This window comes from Oncorhynchus gorbuscha, linkage group LG05, assembly GCF_021184085.1.
Source record: "Oncorhynchus gorbuscha isolate QuinsamMale2020 ecotype Even-year linkage group LG05, OgorEven_v1.0, whole genome shotgun sequence".
NCBI classification, from domain to species: Eukaryota; Metazoa; Chordata; class Actinopteri; order Salmoniformes; family Salmonidae; genus Oncorhynchus; species Oncorhynchus gorbuscha.
The window spans coordinates 53,946,712-53,968,745 of NC_060177.1; the positions used below are offsets into that span (position 1 = coordinate 53,946,712).

General features: G+C 44.6%; 1 protein-coding gene across 3 annotated transcripts in view; it reads left to right on the forward strand.

The window, feature by feature from the left end:
- LOC124036057 (BDNF/NT-3 growth factors receptor-like) overlaps positions 1 to 22,034 on the forward strand; it is a 95,924-nt gene that overhangs the window by 8,254 nt on the left and 65,636 nt on the right. For 2 of the 3 annotated variants that reach the window (XM_046350172.1, XM_046350173.1), the window contains exons 4-12: positions 5 to 73; positions 394 to 542; positions 2,413 to 2,549; positions 3,975 to 4,107; positions 4,379 to 4,681; positions 6,665 to 6,691; positions 6,923 to 6,934; positions 7,278 to 7,315; positions 7,661 to 7,760. In XM_046350172.1, coding sequence (XP_046206128.1) covers positions 5 to 73; positions 394 to 542; positions 2,413 to 2,549; positions 3,975 to 4,107; positions 4,379 to 4,681; positions 6,665 to 6,691; positions 6,923 to 6,934; positions 7,278 to 7,315; positions 7,661 to 7,760 — 968 coding nt within the window. The remainder of the gene's footprint in view (positions 1 to 4; positions 74 to 393; positions 543 to 2,412; positions 2,550 to 3,974; positions 4,108 to 4,378; positions 4,682 to 6,664; positions 6,692 to 6,922; positions 6,935 to 7,277; positions 7,316 to 7,660; positions 7,761 to 22,034) is intronic. The other variant, XM_046350174.1, reaches the window with a different exon arrangement.

Consider the following 22,034-nt stretch of genomic DNA (forward strand, 5'->3'; position numbering starts at 1 on the left):
ACAGGAATTTGAAAGACAACAACCTGTCATCTCTGTCTTGGAGGATATTTCGACATTTAAACATATCAAATCTGTGAGTTGCTTTTTAAATCAACTGTATTCTGTCTAATACTCGTCTGTCTCTGTCTCTGTCTTTCTTTCTCTCTCTTTCTCTCTCTCTCCCTACCTCTCTCTCCCTTTTTAACTTTCCCCCTCTTTCAGCAGTGTTTTATGTACCCCCGATTGACAATGTGTCATCATGGATCCCCCAAAAACATTTGAGTGTGTGTGCGCGGATGTGCTCATCGGTTTGTGCTTATACGTGTGTTTATGTGTGCATGTGTGTGTGTGTGTGTTTGTGTCAGTGTCCGTGCGTGTGAATCGACACTCAGCGCTGTGTTTCTGTCTGCGTAGGATTCTTTCAGGGAACCCGCTGCACTGTTCCTGTGAGAACATATGGATGAAGCTGTGGCTGGGAGAGGAGGCCGATGCTCAGGACCTCCAATGTACAGCGGAGGGTGGCGGGAGGAAGCCCCTGACCAGGCTCAAGCTCCCTCACTGCAGTAACGGCCCCACTTGATTTGTTTTTATTGAAAATGTATCCTTCCTGTCCTGATAATGACCCCCCCCCCCCTCTTATGTCAGAGCGGGCTTACTGTCAGAGACAGAGAGAATGGTCATAATGGAGAGTGGGCAACGCTGGACTTGGGATATCCAGTATCAGCAGAGAGAACTTATGTCACGGACAGTCATTCTTTAAAGTGCCCTCCTTAGTCATACCCAGAGAGTCGACGCCCTTCCAACCCTAAACTCAATAGTTTTTGGGCATTGTTTACTTTACAGGCTTTCCTTAAGAGCTCATATTATGATTCTAAGACGTAACTCATCTTGAGGTAAGAAAACAGTTAAGGTTGGGTGAAAATGTCAGAGAACTATCCCTTTACTGGGCTTTGCTGAATAAAGGAAGCTGTCCTTAGATTCACATGCTGTATCCTAATGTGAAATTTTCCCATTATGAGTACCAACAAACCAAAGCTGGTCTAGGACCAGTTTCCCCCTTCCACTCAGTAACTCTCACCAGTCTGTATTAACACAAAGGAACCTGGGCCTGTACTAGTGTGCTCTGGGGTACAGAGGAGGCTATATAATGACATTGATAACACTTATTGATCCGGCTGCCCAGCCTCCACTCCATTAGGATGCTATTTTCAACTTCGCCACAGTTACGTTCGGGCCCCTGGAAAGACGGCAGGGGGACCCCGTTGTATGAAGACGACACACGGGAGAGGCCCCACATGTGTACGATGCCGCATGGCTGCCAGCCAGCCAGAAACACTGAGTACCCTGCAACCCCCCTTTCTCTCAGTCATTCTCGCTGTCGTTCCCTCTCACTCTCTCTTGACCATCTCTCTCCCAGGGAATCTCTCCAACGTTTTCAGTGAATCTCTCTGTTCATCTCTCTCTCTCTCTCTCTCTCTCTCTCTCTCTCTCTCTCTCTCTCTCTCTCTCTCTCTCTCTCTCTCTCTCTCTCTGTTCATCTCTCTCTCTCTCTCTCTCTCTCTCTCTCTCTCTCTCTCTCTCTCTGCTCTCGCTCTCTCTCTGTTCATCTCTCTCTCTCTCTCTCTCTCTCTCTCTCTCTCTCTCTCTCTCTCTCTCTCTCTCTCTCTCTCTCTCTCTCTCTCTCTCTCTCTCTCTCTCTCTCTCTCTCTCTCTCTCTCATCCTGTAGTATATGAGCTCCACTGCTCAGTGCTGTAGTTTTCATGTGTTGGATGCAGAGGTTATCTGAGGCCAAGATATAGTCTTCACTGCTGCCTGTCAGTATTTATATTGGAGATGTTGATGCTGATAGTTTTACTGGTGTCTAAAACTGGTTTCAACCAGTATACAACCATTGCAACCAGTTTAGCCCACAGGGTGTGTTGTTAGAGATGGACACATTGTAAAGGTATACTGTGCCAGCTGGCAGTGCTTGTAAGAGAGTTGCATATGATGGTAAGGGCTGATATTGCGCTCTGAGTGCTGAAATTAATAGTTTTCTGGGTTTTAGAATGATTGAGAGGGTTGCCAAGCTGTTAAGAGTCTTGGCGACGTCCCTGAGTGGAGATAAGAGATCTGTCCATTTCATCAGCCAGGACTTTCGACAGACATTGGCCCTTTTTCGCCAGACGCTCCCATGCCATTGACCATGTCTAAGAGGCAGCCAAGTTTCTGATTGGACACATAGTCAGGTCACAGTCAGGTCACAGTCCCCTCCCCTCCCCTCCAACGTCTGTTGTGTTGTTGTCTCCCTTTAGAGAGGCTCCAGACAGTGTCCAATCGATTTTATCGGAGTTGCGAGACACATGGAGTTGTAATCTGTGTGTGACCACTGCCGTGTGTGTGCTGTGATTTTTAACTAAGATGGCATTGAATCTCCCCGTTGTCGTTGGCAGTGGTTCCCATGGCGACTCTGAGCCCGTCCAAGGTTATGGTGCAGGAGGGTGCTGATGTGGTGCTGACATGCAACACCTCCGGAGAGCCCTCTCCTGAGCTCATCTGGAAAATGACCCCACTCATCTCCTACTATGAGGTCAGTCACCACGCCACCCCCCCACCAGAAAGCCCATGGCCCCGGCTCAAATCGGTCTCGGGTCAAAAGTAGTGTACTATATAGGGAATAGGGTACCATTTTAGACACACCCATGAGTAGGGCCAGGAGTTTTACTGACCACATGACCTGACCAAGAAACAGATTTATTCATGGTCAAGTAAAACTCCTGGCCCTACCCATCATCAGGTGCAACAATAAGTGTTTCGTAGTTAAGTAAAACTCCTGGCCCTACCCATCAGCAGGTGCAACAATAAGTGTTTCGTAGTTAAGTAAAACTCCTGGCCCTACCCATCAGCAGGTGCAACAATAAGTGTTTCGTAGTTAAGTAAAACTCCTGGCCCTACCCATCAGCAGGTGCAACAATAAGTGTTTCGTAGTTAAGTAAAACTCCTGGCCCTACCCATCAGCAGGTGCAACAATAAGTGTTTTGTGGTTAAGTAAAACTCCTGGCCCTACCCATCAGCAGGTGCAACAATAAGTGTTTCGTGGTTAAGTAAAACTCCTGGCCCTACCCATCAGCAGGTGCAAAAATAAGTGTTATTTATTTCAAGCTGGAATCTTTAATGGTGAAACTGCCACATCTGTTCGCGACATTACAACAGCAAATAAGTTACTGCAAACAATGAACACTGTTATTTCCCCTCTGACATCATTGCAAACGCGGTAGAACAACAGAAATGTACTGCAATTTTCTTTGTACCACGTTGTGCGACGCTCCTCACCTCCCTTCATCAACTAAAAATAAACAACAATGGCGGTGGTGCTGTTTGTCCTACTGCAGAATCCATCTTTAACAGTAAAGTTGATGAGAAGACTGGATCCAAAATATGCAAAAATGCAGAAAAATGCAGAAAATGTTTTCACAAAAATAATTCACTTGAAAAACAAACTTACTTGACCAATAGCAAAATTACCTCAAGTTGAGGAGGACTAAGGCAAACCGTCTCAAACACAGGGCAAAACATCTCAAACACAGGGCAAAAGGTCTATAAACTCACACACGTGAGTATATGGCAGAGCTATAGCAACAGCGTGTTACCTAGACAAGCAGCTGAATGAGGTGAACAGGGATCCTACCCCATCTGGCATATTGCAGATCTTTTAACACCACGGATTTTAACACCAATTATTCACTAGTATTGGCCTATAATGGTACTTGCTAATCTAGCTGTGTAACACCATTTGTTTAGCATAGGTTCTCATACAGACGAGATGGCACAATGTCAAAGAATCAACAACTACTAGGGAAGGATATCTTTTTATAAATGGTAAAGCATGATCTTACAATATCACTAACAACAGGTATTGTGTTTGCCAAAGAAATAACTGTTGATGTGTTAAAGCATTGGTCATGTGGGTGAGATGGGTACCTGACTCACTGTGTCTCTGTGTGTTCTTCTGCAGATTGAGACCTCGGGCCAAGTGTCTGAGCTCCATCTCTATAACCTCTCCTCCCTGGACAACAACTGTAAGATCACCTGCAGTGCTGGGAACATTGTGGGCGAGAATGAGTCCACAGTCCTCCTCAACATCCTCTGTGAGTTCCAAACATGACTCACATCTCTAGACAGACAAGAGGGGAAAAGGATGAGAATAACATCTGCCTTAACTCGTTCCCCCTTCTTTTCTCCCCGTTATGGCTTCTCCTTCTATCTGTCTCACTCATTCACTCACTCGCTCACTCACTCCCTCACCCCCTAACTCACTGTCTCTCTCTCTCTCTCTCTCTCTCTCTCTCTCTCTCTCTCTCTCTCTCTCTCTCTCTCTCTCTCTCTCTCTCTCTCTCTCTCTCTCTCTCTCTCTCTCAGTTCCCCCTAACATCAGTAAGTTGAGTGATGCCTACCAGGACCACCACTGGTGCATCCCATTCAGTATGTCTGGGAACCCAAAGCCCGAGCTCCGCTGGCTGTTAGACGGGGAGCCGGTTATTGAGGGACCCTACATCATGACCATGATCCATGACTTCTCTGAGAGGGAGTACCACGGCTGCCTGCAGCTGGACAGCCCCACACACATCAACAATGGACCGTACACCCTGCTGGCCAGCAACAAGTACGGACGGGACCGCAAGACCGTCAATGCCCACTTCATGCACAACCCCTTTGAGGGAGGTATGTGTTGTGTAGTGTAACCACTCTCTGAATCCCAATTAAACCCCTATCCCACTTGTGTCATTCTGAGAGGATTGATAGTCTGCAATATGGCAAAACCTCCACCTGGCCTATCAAATGGTAAGATGGAGCTACAGTATTACCATATTGTTTACATCTATCTCCAATCCTCTCAAATCTACTGAAGTTATTAGGGGGAGGGGCTAGTGGTCAAATTGCACATATGACGCGTGTCAAACTGAATTCCTAGAGAGCCGTGTGTCTGCACATTTTTAAAACTGTAATTATACTGAAAAAAATGTAAATGCAACAAAATAAAAGATCCCAGAAATGTAACATATGCACAAAAAGCATATTTCTCTCAAATTCTGTGCACAAATCAAATCAAATCAAATCAAATCAAATTTATTTATATAGCCCTTCGTACATCAGCTGATATCTCAAAGTGCTGTACAGAAACCCAGCCTAAAACCCCAAACAGCAAACAATGCAGGTGTAAAAGCACGGTGGCTAGGAAAAACTCCCTAGAAAGGCCAAAACCTAGGAAGAAACCTAGAGAGGAACCGGGCTATGTGGGGTGGCCAGTCCTCTTCTGGCTGTGCCGGGTAGAGATTATAACAGAAAATGACCAAGATGTTCAAATGTTCATAAATGACCAGCATGGTCAAATAATAATAAGGCAGAACAGTTGAAACTGGAGCAGCAGCACAGTCAGGTGGACTGGGGACAGCAAGGAGCCATCATGTCAGGTAGTCCTGGGGCACGGTCCTAGGGCTCAGGTCCTCCGAGAGAGAGAAAGAAAGAGAGAATTAGAGAGAGCATATGTGGGGTGGCCAGTCCTCTTCTGGCTGTGCCGGGTGGAGATTATAACAGAACGTGGCCAAGATGTTCAAATGTTCATAAATGACCAGCATGGTTGAATAATAGTAAGGCAGAACAGTTGAAACTGGAGCAGGAGCATGGCCAGGTGGACTGGGGACAGCAAGGAGTCCTCATGTCAGGTAGTCCTGGGACATGGTCCTAGGGCCCAGGCCAGTTGAAACTGGAGCAGCAGCATGGCCAGGTGGACTGGGGACAGCAAGGAGTCATCATGTCAGGTAGTCCTGGGGCATGGTTCTAGGGCTCAGGTCCTCCGAGAGAGAGAAAGAAGGAGAGAAGGAGAGAATTACACCCTGCACAAATTTGGTTACATCCATGTTAGTGAGCATTTCTCCTTTGCCAAGATAATCCATCAAGCTGACATGTGTGGCATATCAAGAAGCTGATTAAACAGCATACTAATTACACAGGTGCACCTTGTGCTGGGGACAATAAAAGGCCACTCTAAAAGGTGCAGTTTTGTCACACAACAGAATGCCACAGATGTCTCAAGTTTTGAAGGTGTGTTCAATTGGCATGCTGATTGAAGGAAAGTCCACCAGAGCTGTTGCCAGAGAATGTAATGTTCATTTCTCTACCATAAGCCGCCTCCAACGTCGTTGTAGATCATTTTGCAGTACGCGCAACCGGCCTCACAACCGCAGACCATGTGTAACCATGCCAGCCCAGAACCTCCACATCTGGCTTCTTCACCTGCGGGATCTGCTGAGACCAGCCACCTGGACAGCTGATGAAACTGAGGAGTATTTCTGTCTGTAATAAAGCCCTTTTGTGGTGAAAAATGAATTCTGATTGGCTGGGCCTGGCTCCCGAGTGTGTGGGCCTATGCTCTCCCAGGCCCACCCATGGCTGTGACCCTGCCCAGCCATGTGAAATCCATAGATTAGGGCCCAAGGAATTTATTTCATTTGACTGATTTCCTTATGTGATCTGTAACTCAGTACAATCGTTGAAATTGTTGCATGTTGCGTTTACATTTTTGTTCGGTATATTTTCAATTGGTGTCCAATTAAGACCTACAGTAGACAAGCAGGTGAGCGGAGTTCTTATCTAATCTATTACCTTTATTGATTAATCAAGTACTTTTTGTATTTTACCCAACAGGAACAGTGACAGAACCTCTTTACTATGGTGAGTTGTTGTTCAAATATTTACATGGAAAATTGACTGTCTAAATCACCGATTGAACAGTTTAGCAAAAACCAATGTGCTTTCCTTTTATGATGTCCTGACACCTGAGGAATATTGACTTGAGAAATGCTTTGGAAACTGATTACCGAGCTTTGCGTTTTGTCTCATAAAGTGTTAGTACTTTCTTTTCTCTTTCCTCTCCTCGTGTCACTCGGTCTCTGGGCACCACAGACCCAACTACAGGTATAGTCACTGTCCCTTCACATGACCTATTCACACAGCGGAGCTTTCAAAGCACACAGGCCTATGTCACTCTGACACACTCATAGAGGGAACACTTTACTTGAAAGGGTACCTTCATGAGGACTTCATAACCCAACCCATACATACAGCATTCGTGAACAGCAATGTTTATGCCAACAACCGCAAGCAATAATACAAAATATTCTTATTAAGTCCTTATGTAGGCACCCCTTCAACTAACGTGCTACCCACACGGACAGACATATTTGATCAACGACTTTTGAAATTAGGGATACTTTAGCATCTGCTGTCTTCTCTTCTCTTCTCTTCTCTTTGAAAACAGACGATACACCTCTAGATCCACCGGAAGACAGAGTGGCTGTAAGTCACACTCCGAGACACCTCGTTGCGCACTTGTGTTGTGTTTTGTGTTTTGTGTGAGCCTTAGAACTGTTCTGGGAGCAGTGCTGTTGTGGGAGCTAAACATTTGTGTTTACAGTATATCCTATGTTTTAATGTGGTATGTTTCACCGGGACTATTATTATTAATAGTACCATATAGTGTGTTTATAGTTGACAGTATGTTTAAGTTTTAGACATTTATATGTCCTGTTTCTATATGGTTGGTGTCATGTGTCTCGGTGCTAGTAGGCTACACGCTGCGGCACAATGTGTTTCAGACTGAGCAGTGGTGGTCCTAGCTCAACAGCTGTGTCATTCCCTCAGGTGTACGTGGTCGTAGGGATTGCAGCAGTAGCCTTCACGGGTTTCCTCTTGATGCTGGTCATCCTAAAATTCGGGGGGAACTCCAAGTTTGGAATCAAAGGTACAGTAAGTCCCTTTACACTGTAAACTACTGTAACCTATGTCAATCGCTAGCATGGAAAGACCGGGGCTTTCTCTCAAATCTGAAATGGCAGCCTGTTCCCTAAATAGTGCACTTCTCTTGGCACTGGCACTGCGTAGGATGTAGGGTGCCATTTGGGATAAAAGCATAGGGTGGGGTCTGAATGGTGGTAAAGAGGTACTCAGATGTTGCTGGTGAATAACATGCATGTGGATGTCAGTGATCCCGTCTCAATGTCTCATTGTGTCTTGTTCCACACTAATCATCCCACAAACCTTTATTGCACATCCCAAAAAGGAAGAAAACTGTGGCTCACCTCTGTCTTTACTGATGCTGTTGTCGTCTAACGCGAGTTGTTATCCAACTTACCTAAGAGGATTTCGATACTAACCGACATGAGCAGAAACAGTGGAGGGGTCAACTCACTCTCACTCAAATCTCTTAGTTTGTACTAATACTGAACCAAACTGGAAAATGATATGAGGATCAAAGTGTGACTATGGCTTTCTAAAAGCACTTTTGAAAGCACTATCCTGAAATCCTCTTTCTGCAATGGATTGAATCCTGACCTGAGTGTGTATGAGTATGTGTGTTTTTGATAAGATAGTCTATGTAGGAGTCTGGGAAGACCACAGCTGCCTCAGTATAGCCTGTTATTTCGACACTGATTGGTTTATTGCCCCTCTGAGGGTGACAGGTGTGAAAGAAAGCTGTAGAGGGACAGTGGTGGTGTCTCCTTTCTTCTGCGGAAGTGGAGGATGAGGTTCCACTGGAGGCTGTCTATTGCTCTCCTCCCTCTCAGCGCCTTCCCTCGCAGTGCATACGTGCATACGTGTACAATATGTGTGCATAAATGTCTGTCTGCACTTGTGTGCGCGCATGCGCATCTTAGTAGGGAGTTAGCTGGAGTTTCAGCGTCGCCCACACAGATGTTCACCTCGAGTCTCTTGCGCCTCACTACATTTCCTATCCTTTCCTTTCTGATGGAGGAAGTGACACTACTGTCACTCAAAAGCATGATCCACACTAAAAGCAAACACTTTCACTTTTAGACACACACACACACACACACACACACACACACACACACACACACACACACACACACACACACACACACACACACACACACACACACACACACACACACACACACACACACACACACACACACACACACACACACACAGGACAGTATGGATGTACAAGTGTGTGCGATACAAAAGGTTTGAAGAGAACGTAGTGAGCCCTGTTCTTTAGACACCTCAGTACACACACATACACACACACACACACACACACAAGCACACACACACACACACACACACACACACACACACACACACACACACAAGCACACACACACACACACACACACACACACACACACACACACACACACACACACACACACACACACACACACACACACACACACACACACACACACACACACACACACAGACAGACACAGACACAGGTGTACATGGTTGCATGCATTTTTCATATCATCCTGCAACTGCTCTTCTGTTATAAATAAGACATGGCGTACAGTAAGGATCGGAGACACTGTCTTTTACTCTATACTGCCTATGTGTGTGTAGATTTAGGTTGTTATTGTATTTTACAGTTTGTGAGAGTCAATATGAATGTGTGTGTGTCCAGAGTGTTAAGGAGTCAGATGTCTGTGTTACCAACTCAGAAAATGTGTGTCTGTAAAGATAGAATAAGTCCTAAGAAAAAGATCTGTGATGGTCGTCACAGAAAAGCCATTGTCAGATATTGGTGAAATGTCCTTTCTAAATCTGTTTGTTTGCCAAAATACATTTAAATTAGATCATCTGTTTGAAAACTTAGAATTGGTCTTTACAAATATGTAGTTTCATGACAAAACAGACCCAAACCTGTTTGAACTTCCTCTGGAATGGAAAAAAAGAGAGGACGAGAGAGTGAGAGAGGGAGAGAGAGGGAGAGAGGGAGAGAGGGAGAGAGCAGAGAGCAGTATGCTTATCAATGATTCAGGAGGGCAGGTATCAGTTTTCTCTGTGTTTGGAAGAGTGCCGGACAATCAATAGGAACAGTGCCGGAAGATCAATACATTTCTCTCAAGGTCAGAAGTATCTCTGATCGTACTCTATAGAGCATGCTCACTCTATGTGTTCTCTACCTCATGCAGAGCACACTTAGGCCCCGTTCAATTATCAAATGCCTGCCCTCATGGACCTACCTCACACCTTGCACTACCCCTGTGGGGAATGGGATTTGTACAGAATGGGGCCCATTCTGAGTTCCAGACGTCTTCAGAGGGCCACAAGCACATGTAGTGGAGGAACTTCACAGGCACAACGGCAATGAGTAACCTTGCCAAAGACCAAAGCTTTAGCTTAATGGGCAATCAATCTTGATGTACGCAGAAGGCCTGGGTATTTGGTATGTGGTATTTTATTAGGATCCCCATTAGCTGTTGCGAAAGCGGCAGCTACTCTTCCTGGGGTCCACACAAGTTGTGAAACATGATTTAATAATAGACAAGAGCAGCTCAAGGACAGAACTACATCCATTTAAAAATGGCACACGTAGCCTACATGTCAATACATACACACAAGCTATCTAGGTCAAATAGGGGCGAGGCGTTGTGCCGTGAGGTGTTGCTTCATCTGTTTTTTGAAACCAGGTTTGCTGTTCATTTGAGCATTATGAGGTGGAAGGGAGTTCCATACAATAATGGCTCAATACCTGGTAGGATGCAAGCATGATGCACACGCACACACACGCACACACACACACACACACACACACACACACACACACACACACACACACACACACACACACACACACACACACACACACACACACACACACACACACACACACACACACACACACACACACACACACACACACACACACACACACACACACACTGTTCCCCCTGAGTGCTTGAGATGTGTGTGGAATGCTTTTGTGACAGTCTGTGGGAGTTGGACGTCACTCATCTATCCTTGGTCAATCACAGATAAAGTGCCCACTTGAGAGGTCAGAGGTCAATGTGTGTGTGAGAGAGGTGCCGGCTGGACAGGAAACAGCAGGTCTCCTTCCTGTCCCATAGCGACAGGAAATGTCTCGCTGTTGCTGAGTGTGTTTGAGGTTTACTACATGGCCTAGTGACAACCTTCTATTCAAATTGCTAGAACAGTTTTTTCTGCTCAGGCCACACGGGGAGGAAAAACTCCTGCCCTATGACATACTGAGTTTTTACTCACTACTCCTGCATTCCCTGAACACGTTGTTCTTTGCGCCAATGGCCTTTATGTTGGACCTTGATCATGTTGGCAGCATTATAAATGTCCAATAATTCAGTCCATGTTCATTTGTTTTGTATTTATGGAACAGCTGCGTATCATGTTGCTCTGAGGTACTACTCTGTCCAGCTCTAATTCACCACCACAATGTTTCTGTGCAGTCACAACTCTGTACAGAGCACTGGGCTGGGAGATTTGGAACTGCACTACAGCAGAAAAGAGCTAAACAAAGGAGTTGATTGCTGAGGGAACATGTCCGATCCACATCAACGGGTCTGCAGTAGAGAGTAAGCAGTTTTAAGTTCGTCGGCCCCACATTACCAAGGTCTTGACATGGACCAAAAACACCACCACTCTTGTCGAGAGGGCGTAACTTCCATGAGGCGGCTGAAGAAATTCTGCATTCCATCCCGGGTCCTCTCCAAATTCTGCCGCTGCACCGTCGAGAGGGTCTGATCGTTTGCATCACGGCCTGTTACCGGATTTGTTTCATCCACGACCGCAAGGCCCTCCAGTAGGTGGTGAAGACGGCCCAGTACATCACCGTGCGCCCACCCATCCAGGACACCTACTCAAATCGGTGCCTGAGGAAGGCCAACAGTATCATCAAAGACCTCACCAGCCCCAGTCACGTGCTGCTGACTCCCTTACCGTCGAGCAGACGGTGACGGAGCATGAGGTCTGAGGAACAAGTTATCAGACTGCTGAACACTTGAACTGACCACCTGCACTGACTCTCCACGCTTTAACACACACACACATACACACACATGCGCATGCACGCACGCATGCACGCACGCATGCACGCACCCACACGCACACTACAGACACATCACAACTGCTGATACCAGACTCTTATTATGATTGCTAAACACTGCACAATTTAAACACTTGGCACCCAATCTCCCTTCCCCAAAACACTTGTAAATATTGGACTATAAATTGCGCCTTCCCGTATTATGCTTTAATGTTTATTCTATTTTATTGAGCCATTTACTTTATGTTCATATCCTTGTCTTTTATCATTTCTTGTTGTTGTTGCATTGTCGAGAAGGAACCTGCAAGTCAGCACTTCGTTAGACTGTGTACACCATGTGTATCCCGTACATACGACTAATGAAACTTGAAACTTGAATATTGATCAATTGGGATCAGCACTATACCAGATAGAGCTTATTGATCGACTGATCGCAGGCCTGTCTGTCGCAAGCAGATTCCTCTCTCATGGCCTATCGAATCTTATCCCTTTCCATCACACTGTTTCGCTAAGGTCAGCAGACTTGTTCAGGCGCTCAGTGAGTGTGTGTGTGTGTGTGTGTGTGTGTGTGTGTGTGTGTGTGTGTGTGTGTGTGTGTGTGTGTGTGTGTGTGTGTGTGTGTGTGTGTGTGTGTGTGTGTGTGTGTGTGTGTGTGTGTGTGTGTGTGTGTGTGTGTGTGTGTGCGTGTGTCACACATGCTCCTGAGTTATAGGGCTCAGCAGATCATTGCTCCTCTATGTGCAGGAGGCCTAAAGCAGGACTGCTGGGAATGGCATGGCTGACTATTGAGTTTTCAGTAGCGGGGAGAAATCAGCTGCAGTTAGTAGCATTTAGGGAAGGTAGTGCTGAATATTAAGTTGTAGACCTGCGACAGATGTCTATCAATTGAGTGTACTAAAATGCATTACATGACCAAAAGTATGTGGACATCTGCTCGTCGAACATCGAACGTCGAACACTTTTCTGGGAAGGCTTTCCACTAGATGTTGGAACGTTGCTGCGGGGACTTGTTTCCATTCAGTCACAAGAGCATAAGTGAGGTCGGGCACTGATGTTGGGCGATTAGGCCTGGCTCTCCTCAGACGGCATTCCAATTCATCCCAAAGGTGTTCAATGTGGTTGAGGTCAGAGCTCTGTGCAGGCCAGTCAAGTTCTTCCACACTGATCTCGACACACTATTTCTGTATGTGCCTAACTTTGTGCACGGGGCCATTGTCATGCTGAAACAGGAAAAGGCTTTCCCCAAACCGTTGCCACAAAGTTGGAAGCACAGAATCGTCTAGAATGTCATTGTGAGCTGTAGCATTAAGATTTCCCTTCACTGGAACTAAGGGGCCAAGCTCGAACCATGATAAATAGCCCCAGACAAGTATTCCTCCTCCAAATTTACAGCTGACACTATGCATTGGGGCAGGTAGCATTCTCCTGGCATCCACCAATCCCAGGTTTGTCCGTCGGACTGCCAGATGGTGAAACGTGATTCATCACTCCAGAGAATGAGTTTCCACTGCTTCAGACTTTCCATTTCATGAAGCTCCCGACTAATAATTATTGTGCTGACGTTGCTTCCAGAGGCAGTTTGGAACTCGGTAGTGAGTGTTGCAGATGATTTTTACGCGCTGCTCGCTTTAGCACTCGGCCGTCTTGTTCTGTGGGTTTGTGTGGCCTACCACTTCGCGGCTGAGCCGTTGTTGCTCCTAGATGTTTCCACATCACAACAACAACAGCACTTACAGTTGACCGGGGCAGCTCTAGCAAGGTAGAAATTTGACAACTGACTTGTTGGAAAGGTGGCATCCTATGACTGTGCCACATTAAAAGTCACTGAGCTCTTCAGTAAGGACATTCTACTGCCAATGTTTGTCTCTGGAGATTGCATGGTTGTGTGCTCAATTTTATACACCTGTCAGCAACGGGTGTGGCTGAAATACCTGAATCCACTCATTTGAAGGGATGTCCACATAGTTTAGTATATTTAGTGTTCTAATCTTTGTTGCGTGAGTATCACAGTATTCAGTGTCGTTGTGCTGATCAGGGTCTGGTGTTTCTAAATTGTGTGGCAGGGGTACAGTAATGTTGAGTTCTATTGAATGTAGTGAGTGGTGTTGAACAGTGTTGAGTGGAATTGTAGTTTTCAGGAGGACTGCAATAAGAGACAGGAGGGGGATGGCCCCAGAAGCCCACTGCATGCTGTTGCCACGGATACACACGTCATAACCAGCCCTGCTCCAAATATGAATCATTATCGCCGGCCAAGCTCAAAGGTTGAATCACCATCACACACACACTCGCACTCACCCGCCGGACTATCTGCATTGACCCTCTTAGTTTGCACGGACTCCTTTCACTCCTTTCCATCTCCTTTCATACGCTGCTGCTTTCTATTTTTCGGTAAAACTTTTGTCATTCTATTGCTTATGAGCTTTGTTGTGTTCTTGTCACAATGTATTCAACTTATGGGTCGGTAATCAGCTGGTGACTCTCCAGATTTGATTGGTTTTAATATAACTGACATAACTGTTTGATACATGGAACTAGGAAGCACTGAATTTAGTAACGTGTGTTGTCATTTGTGTAAATAAGGGCTCTACTTTCTCCCAAAATTTTTATTCGAGTTCTATGGGAAAGCCGTCAGTTCCTGGGGCTTTTCTCCCTGTGAATGTTTTAACAGTGTCTGATATTTAGTTTTGGGGATCTCTGTTTTAAGTGATCTGCTGATAATTGCTTCAGGGTTGTTGGGTCTAAGAAGGCTGTAGGATCAGTCCCACTGTTGTTTATTCAGATTCATATCGATTTTCAAAGAAGCTTTTAAAATTGCCATTAATCGCATTGTTGTTTCTAATTCATTTGAAAATTACAATTGGTTTGGAGTGTATTTACTTTTCATTCTCTATATTCTGTCACATGACATAGTGAATTTTCTGTTGGTGTAATTAAGCATTATACCGGAGAATGATTCGATGTCACTAGGTCATGGATTTCTAAACCCAGTAAATTGTTGCGTACATTTAAAAATAGTAATCTCCAGGTGTCCTGTAAATTATTTTTAAATTTGACATTTTTCATCATCTTTGGAGGCTCCTTGAGATTGCTTTTAAAATGCTACTTCTGTCAATCTTATCTAATATATGATTTAGGTCGCCTGCTAAAATAATAGTTATTGTCTGGATCTGATCTAATATAGCTTGAATTCTATCTAAAAACACCAGATTTGCCCCTGTGGGACATACAGTGCATTCGGAAAGTATTCAGACCCCTTGACTTTTTCCAGAATTTTGTTACGTTACAGCCTTAATCTGAAATGGATTAAATATGTTTGATTTTTTCAATACCCCATAATGACAAAGCGAAAACAGTTTTTTAGAATCTGCTTGCAAATTTATAATAAAAAATATAAAAAATACCTGAAATACCTGTTCAGACCCTTTGCTATGAGAACTTGAGCTCAGGTGCATCCTGTTTCCATTGATCATCCTTGAGATGTTTCTACAACTTTATTGGAGTCAACATGTGGTAAATTCAATTGATTGGACATTATTTGGAAAGGCACACAACTGTCTATATAAGCTCCCACAGTTGACAGTGCATGTCCGATCAAAAACCAAGCCATGAGGTCAAGGGAATTGTCCGCAGAGCTCCGAGACAGGATTGTGTCGAGGCACAGATCTGGGGAAGGGCACCAAAACAATTCTTCAGCATTGAAGGTTCCCAAAAACACAGTAGCCTCCATCATTCATAAATGGAAGGAGTTTGGAACCACCAACACTCTTCCTAAAGCTGGTCACCCGGCTAAACTGAGCAATTGGGGGAGAAGGGCCTTGGTCAGGGAGGTGACCAAGAACCCGATGTTCACTCTGACAGAGCTCCAGAGTTCGTCTGTGGAGATGGGGGGAAACTTCCAGAAGGACAACCATCTCTGCAACATTCCACCAATCAGGCCTTTATTGTAGAGTGGCCAGACAAAATCCACTCCTCTGTAAAGGACACATGACAGCCCGCTTGGAGTTTGCCAAAAGGCACCTAAAGACTCTCAGATCATGAGAAACAAGATTCTCTGGTCTGATGAAACCAAGATTGAATTCTTTGGCCTGAATGCCTAGCATCACGTCTGGAGGAAACCAGGCACCATTCCTACGGTGAAGCATGGTGGTGGCAGCATCATGCTGTGGGGATGCATTTCAGCGACAGGGACTGGGAGATTAGCCAGGATCGAGGGAAAGATTAACAGAGAAAAGTACAGAGGGATCCATGATGAAAACAGCGCTTGAGAGGATCTGCAGAAAAGAGTGGGAGAAACTCCCCAAATGCACGTGTGCCAAGCTTGTAGCATCATACCCAAGAAGACTGAAGGTTGTAACCACTGCCAAAGGTGCTTCAACAAAGGACTGAGTAAAGGGTCTGAATTTCTGAAAAGCTGTGGTTGTTTTGTCATGAGGTATTGTATGTCGTTTGATGAGGGGGGAAAAAGTGATTTAATACCTTTGAGTAATTGTAACATAACAAAATGTGGAAAGAGTCAAGGGGTCTGAAGAATTTCCGAATGCACAGTACAATTAAATCAATGTGTATTTTGTAACATGTAAGGTAATATTCAACATTATAAAATGGGAGATTCACCGTATGAACACCTAGTTAATGTTTACAGTATATATATAGAGCGTGTGAGCATGTGGGCTGAGTGGACATTTAACAGAGAACACACAAAAAAACATAAAGCAAAGTACTTCTTTGTACTTTGAGGAACTGTGCCATTTTAGGGCTTTTAAACTCCTACTCCTCTCCTAATGTACCAACAGTCTGTGGATTATGTCATTGGAGAAAGACTGCCACTTAGGTACTGTGGTCAGTTTGTATTACCTTGTAAATTAAAAGGGAGAGTGGGTCCACCAAGAGACTGACATGAGATGAGTAGAGGCCCCACACATACTTCTGAGAAGTGTCTGATGCCCTCCCAGTCACCCTGTCCCATTCCCTCGGATAGAGCCCCTCTCCACTCTCACCAATAACGCCATTGAATCTTAGCTATAATGACAAACAGAATAATAATGACTCAACACTCTCTCCTAATCTGTCCAGAACACTTTTTCATTTTAAAGTAGGTTTCGCAAGTCAGATGACATTGTAGTATAGTTCAATCCTTCCTTCCTTCTCTCTCTCCCAAGCCAAACCCATCCCTCTCCACCTCCCCCTCCCAGATTGCACCCCCTTTACACCACCCAAGCCAAGTTTGCCCCAACCTCCCATCCTTACCCATCCAAGCCAAGCTTGTCCCAAGCCAAGCTTGTAGCTTGTTTGGGGCTTCATCCGTGCTTGTGAACTCTATCCTCTGCGCTCCCCTCCACACCCACAGCACTGCCGGGAAGCTGAGGTGAGACTTGATCCTCTTTTCCTCCACTGACTGTCTAATCGGAATGTATTCCTTGAGTTTCTCTCTCAACCTAGCAGGCAGGTCCTAGACGAATTGAATGGACCGGCTGATCTTTTTAAATGAATTTATCTTATTAACACTTTGTTCTAGCTAGCTATTTGTGTAGGTAGCTATCAAGTAAACGCAATGATAATAGCATGCCCCCTTTCTCCCTGTCCCTCAGAAAGTTTATTTTGGTCTGATAGTTCCACATCTTTCCTCCTCTAAACTTTTCCCTCCGCTTGTGGACTTCAGTGCACAACACATCAGCTATCTGTGACCAGGCTAAAAAACCTTTCCAAGCCAAACCTTCATATCATAACCCCTAACCGCTACACATAGCCTACATCGTTAATGTCACCATATTAGCTAACGTCATAGCTTATCAACATAGCCACTAGAACTAACGTGTAAGTAAACCCACTACAATCATGCAGTACAGTGAACAGTCAGCAAGCAGTTTAGCAGTTACACCGGCTCTAGTACTTCATTTTTAAAGAAATTAATTACAGTGCCTTGCGAAAGTATTCGGCCCCCTTGAACTTTGCGACCTTTTGCCACATTTCAGGCTTCAAACATAAAGATATAATACTGTATTTTTTTGTGAAGAATCAACAACAAGTGGGACACAATCATGAAGTGGAACGACATTTATTGGATATTTCAAACTTTTTTAAGAAATCAAAAACTGAAAAATTGGGCGTGCAAAATTATTCAGCCCCCTTAAGTTAATACTTTGTAGCGCCACCTTTTGCTACGATTACAGCTGTAAGTCGCTTGGGGTATGTCTCTATCAGTTTTGCACATCGAGAGAATTTTATCCCATTCCTCCTTGCAAAACAGCTCGAGCTCAGTGAGGTTGGATGGAGAGCATTTGTGAACAGCAGTTTTCAGTTCTTTCCACAGATTCTCGATTGGATTCAGGTCTGGACATTGACTTGGCCATTCTAACACCTGGATATGTTTATTTTTGAACCATTCCATTGTAGATTTTGCTTTATGTTTTGGATCATTGTCTTGTTGGAAGACAAATCTCCGTCCCAGTCTCAGGTCTTTTGCAGACTCCATCAGGTTTTCTTCCAGAATGGTCCTGTATTTGGCTCCATCCATCTTCCCATCAATTTGAACCATCTTCCCTGTCCCTGCTGAAGAAAAGCAGGCCCAAACCATGATGCTGCCACCACCATGTTTGACAGTGGGGATGGTGTGTTCAGGGTGATGAGCTGTGTTGCTTTTACGCCAAACATAACGTTTTGCATTGTTGCCAAAAAGTTCAATTTTGGTTTCATCTGACTAGAGCACCTTCTTCCACATGTTTGGTGTGTCTCCCAGGTGGCTTGTGGCAAACTTTAAACGACACTTTTTATGTATATCTTTAAGAAATTGCTTTCTTCTTGCCACTCTTCCATAAAGGCCAGATTTGTGCAATATACGACTGATTGTTGTCCTATGGACAGAGTGTCCCACCTCAGCTGTAGATCTCTGCAGTTCATCCAGAGTGGTCATGGGCCTCTTGGCTGCATCTCTGATCAGTCTTCTCCTTGTATGAGCTGAAAGTTTATAGGGACAGCCAGGTCTTGGTAGATTTGCAGTGGTCTGATACTCCTTCCATTTCAATATTATCGCTTGCACAGTGCTCCTTGGGATGTTTAAAGCTTGGGAAATATTTTTGTATCCAACTCCGGCTTTAATCTTCTTCACAACCGTATCTCGGACCTGCCTGGTGTGTTCCTTGTTCTTCATGATGCTCTCTGCGCTTTTAATGGACCTCTGAGACTATCACAGTGCAGGTGCATTTATACGGAGACTTGATTACACACAGGTGGATTGTATTTATCATCATTAGTCATTTAGGTCAACATTGGATCATTCAGAGATCCTCACTGAACTTCTGGAGAGAGTTTGCTGCACTGAAAGTAAAGGGGCTGAATAATTTTGTACACCCAATTTTTCAGTTTTTGATTTGTTAAAAACGTTTGAAATATCCAATAAATGTCGTTCCACTTCATGATTGTGTCCCACTTGTTGTTGATTCTTCACAAAAAAATACAGTTTTATATCTTTATGTTTGAAGCCTGAAATGTGGCAAAAGGTCGCAAAGTTCAAGGGGGCCGAATACTTTCGCAAGGCACTGTATTTGTTCAAAACTGTTCAACTGTTGTCTTTCTCTTTGAGTCAACTACTCACCACATTTTATGCACTGCAGTGCTAGCTAGCTATAGCTTATTATTTCAGTACTCGATTAATTCTCCGATCCTTTGATAGGGTGGACAATATGTCAGTTCATGCTGCAAGAGCACTGATATGTTGGAGGATGTCCTCCAGGAGGTTGTTATAATTACTGTGTAAGTCTATGGAAGGGGTTGAGAACCATGAGCCTCCTAGGTTTTGTATTGAAGTTAATGTACCCGGAGGAGGACGGAAACTAGCTGTCCTCCGGCTACACCATGGTGCTACCCTACAAAGTGCTGTTGAGACTAACGTAGATATTTATTACAAAACAGTGTGTTTTAATCAATTATTTGGTGGCGTGAATATATTTAGTATAGTTTTATCTAAAAAGGATAACTTTTTTAAAGTTTCACCATTTAAAAAAAAAAATCACGGAGGATGGTCCTCCCCTTCCTACTCTGAGGAGCCTATACTGTCGTGTATATAGCCAAGTTATCATTACTCATTGTGTATTTATTCCGCGTTATTATTTTTTCTATATTTTTCTCTTTGCAATGTTGGGAAGGGACCAAGTCAGCATTTCACTGTTAATCTACACCTGTTGTTTACGAAGCACGTGACATATCATATTTTATTTGACGCACACTGTTGTGCATGCACACACACACCTTAATGTTCACACACACCACACATTCATACGGGCATACAATCACATGCAAACACACATATGATCAGTGGAGTTGTATACAGGTGAGGCAAGTTGGCAAGGAAGGGCCATGGCTAGAAAGTGATTACCAGGAGATGTGGTTCAGACACCTAGGTTGTGTAACATCTTTGTGTGAGGTGTGGAGCAGCTGCTGTTCTCTCCCATGGCGTGTCTGTCCAAGACACATTCCAATCCCTCCTTACTGTTCCAGTTATCAACCTGATGGCGATTAGGGTATTGTTTTTGGCTCGATACTCACCCTCCACTCCGCCACTCCTCCATTCCCAGGCAGATGGAAAATTCTAATAAGAATCTGTGTCAGCTCCTGCCACTCCTCCTGCCACTCTGTTTAATTTCTAATAACAAACCAGGGGACAACTGTTGTGTGACTCCCATACTTTTCTTTAGGGGTTGTGAGGACACAGTTGTCCCTTTATCTATTGTGGCTAAAGGACAATTCCACTCAAAAACTATCTTTTGGAATTTGATCCATTAGTCCATTGTTGATATAGTCCTAAAATGTGTTGCATGTCAGAAATCAAGTTTTAAAGATATATAACTTGCAAAATACTGAAATATTTTGCATCGTGTGATGCATGCCTCGGCATGCTGTCAATTCACTTCTGGGCCACATCCTGACTGATGGCAGCCCATTCTTGCATAATCAATGCTTGGAGTTTGTCAGAATTTGTGGGGTTTTGTTTGTCCATCCGTCTCTTGAGGATTGACCACAAGTTCTCAATGGGATTAAGGTCTGGGGAGTTTCCTTGCCATGGACCCAAAATATCGATGTTTTGTTCCCCGAGCCACTTAGTTATCACTTTTGCCTTATGGCAAGGTGCTCTATCATGCTGGAAAAGGCATTGTTCGTCACCAAACTGTTCCTGGTTGGTTGGGAGACGTTGGTCTCGGAGGATGTGTTGGTACTATTCTTTATTCATGGCTGTGTTCTTAGGCAATATTGTGAATGAGCCCACTCCCTTGGCTGAGATGCAACCCCACACATGAATGGTCTCAGGATGCTTTACTGTTGGCATGACACAGGACTGATGGTAGCACTCACCTTGTCTTCATCCAGATTTTTTCCAGATGCTCCAAACAATCGGAAAGGGGATTCATCAGAGAAAATGACTTTACCCCAGTCCTCAGCAGTCCAATCCCTGTACCTTTTGCAGAATATCAGTCTGTCCCAGATGTTTTTCCTGGAGAGAAGTGGCTTCTTTGCTGCCCTTCTTGACACCAGGCCATCCTCCAAAAGTCTTCGCCTCACTGTGCGTGCAGATGCACTCACACCTGCCTGCTGCCATTCCTGAGCAAGCTCTGTACTGGTGGTGCCCCCGATCCCGCAGCTGTATCAACTTTAGAAGACGGTCCTGGCGCTTGCTGGACTTTCTTGGGCGCCCTGAAGCCTTCTTCACAACAATTGAACCACTCTCCTTGAAGTTCTTGATGATCCGATAAATGGTTGATTTAGGTGCAATCTTACTGGCAGCAATACCGTTGCCTGTGAAGCCCGTTTTGTGCAAAGCAATGATGACGGCACGTGTTTCCTTGGAGGTATCCATGGTTGGCAGAGGAAGAACAATTATTCCAAGCACCACCCTCCTTTTTAAGCTTCCAGTCTGTTATTCGAACTCAATCAGAATGACAGAGTGATCTCCAGCCTTGTCCTCGTCAACACTCACACCTGTGTTAACGAGAGAATCACTGACATGATGTCAGCTGGTCCTTTTGTGGTAGGGCTGAAATGCAGGGGAAATGTTTTTGGGGGATTCAGTTCATTTGCGTGGCAAAGAGGGACTTTGCAATTCATCTGATCACTCTTCATAACATTCTGGAGTATATCCAAATTGCCATCATACAAACTGAGGCAGCAGACTTTGTGAAAATTAATATTTGTGTCATT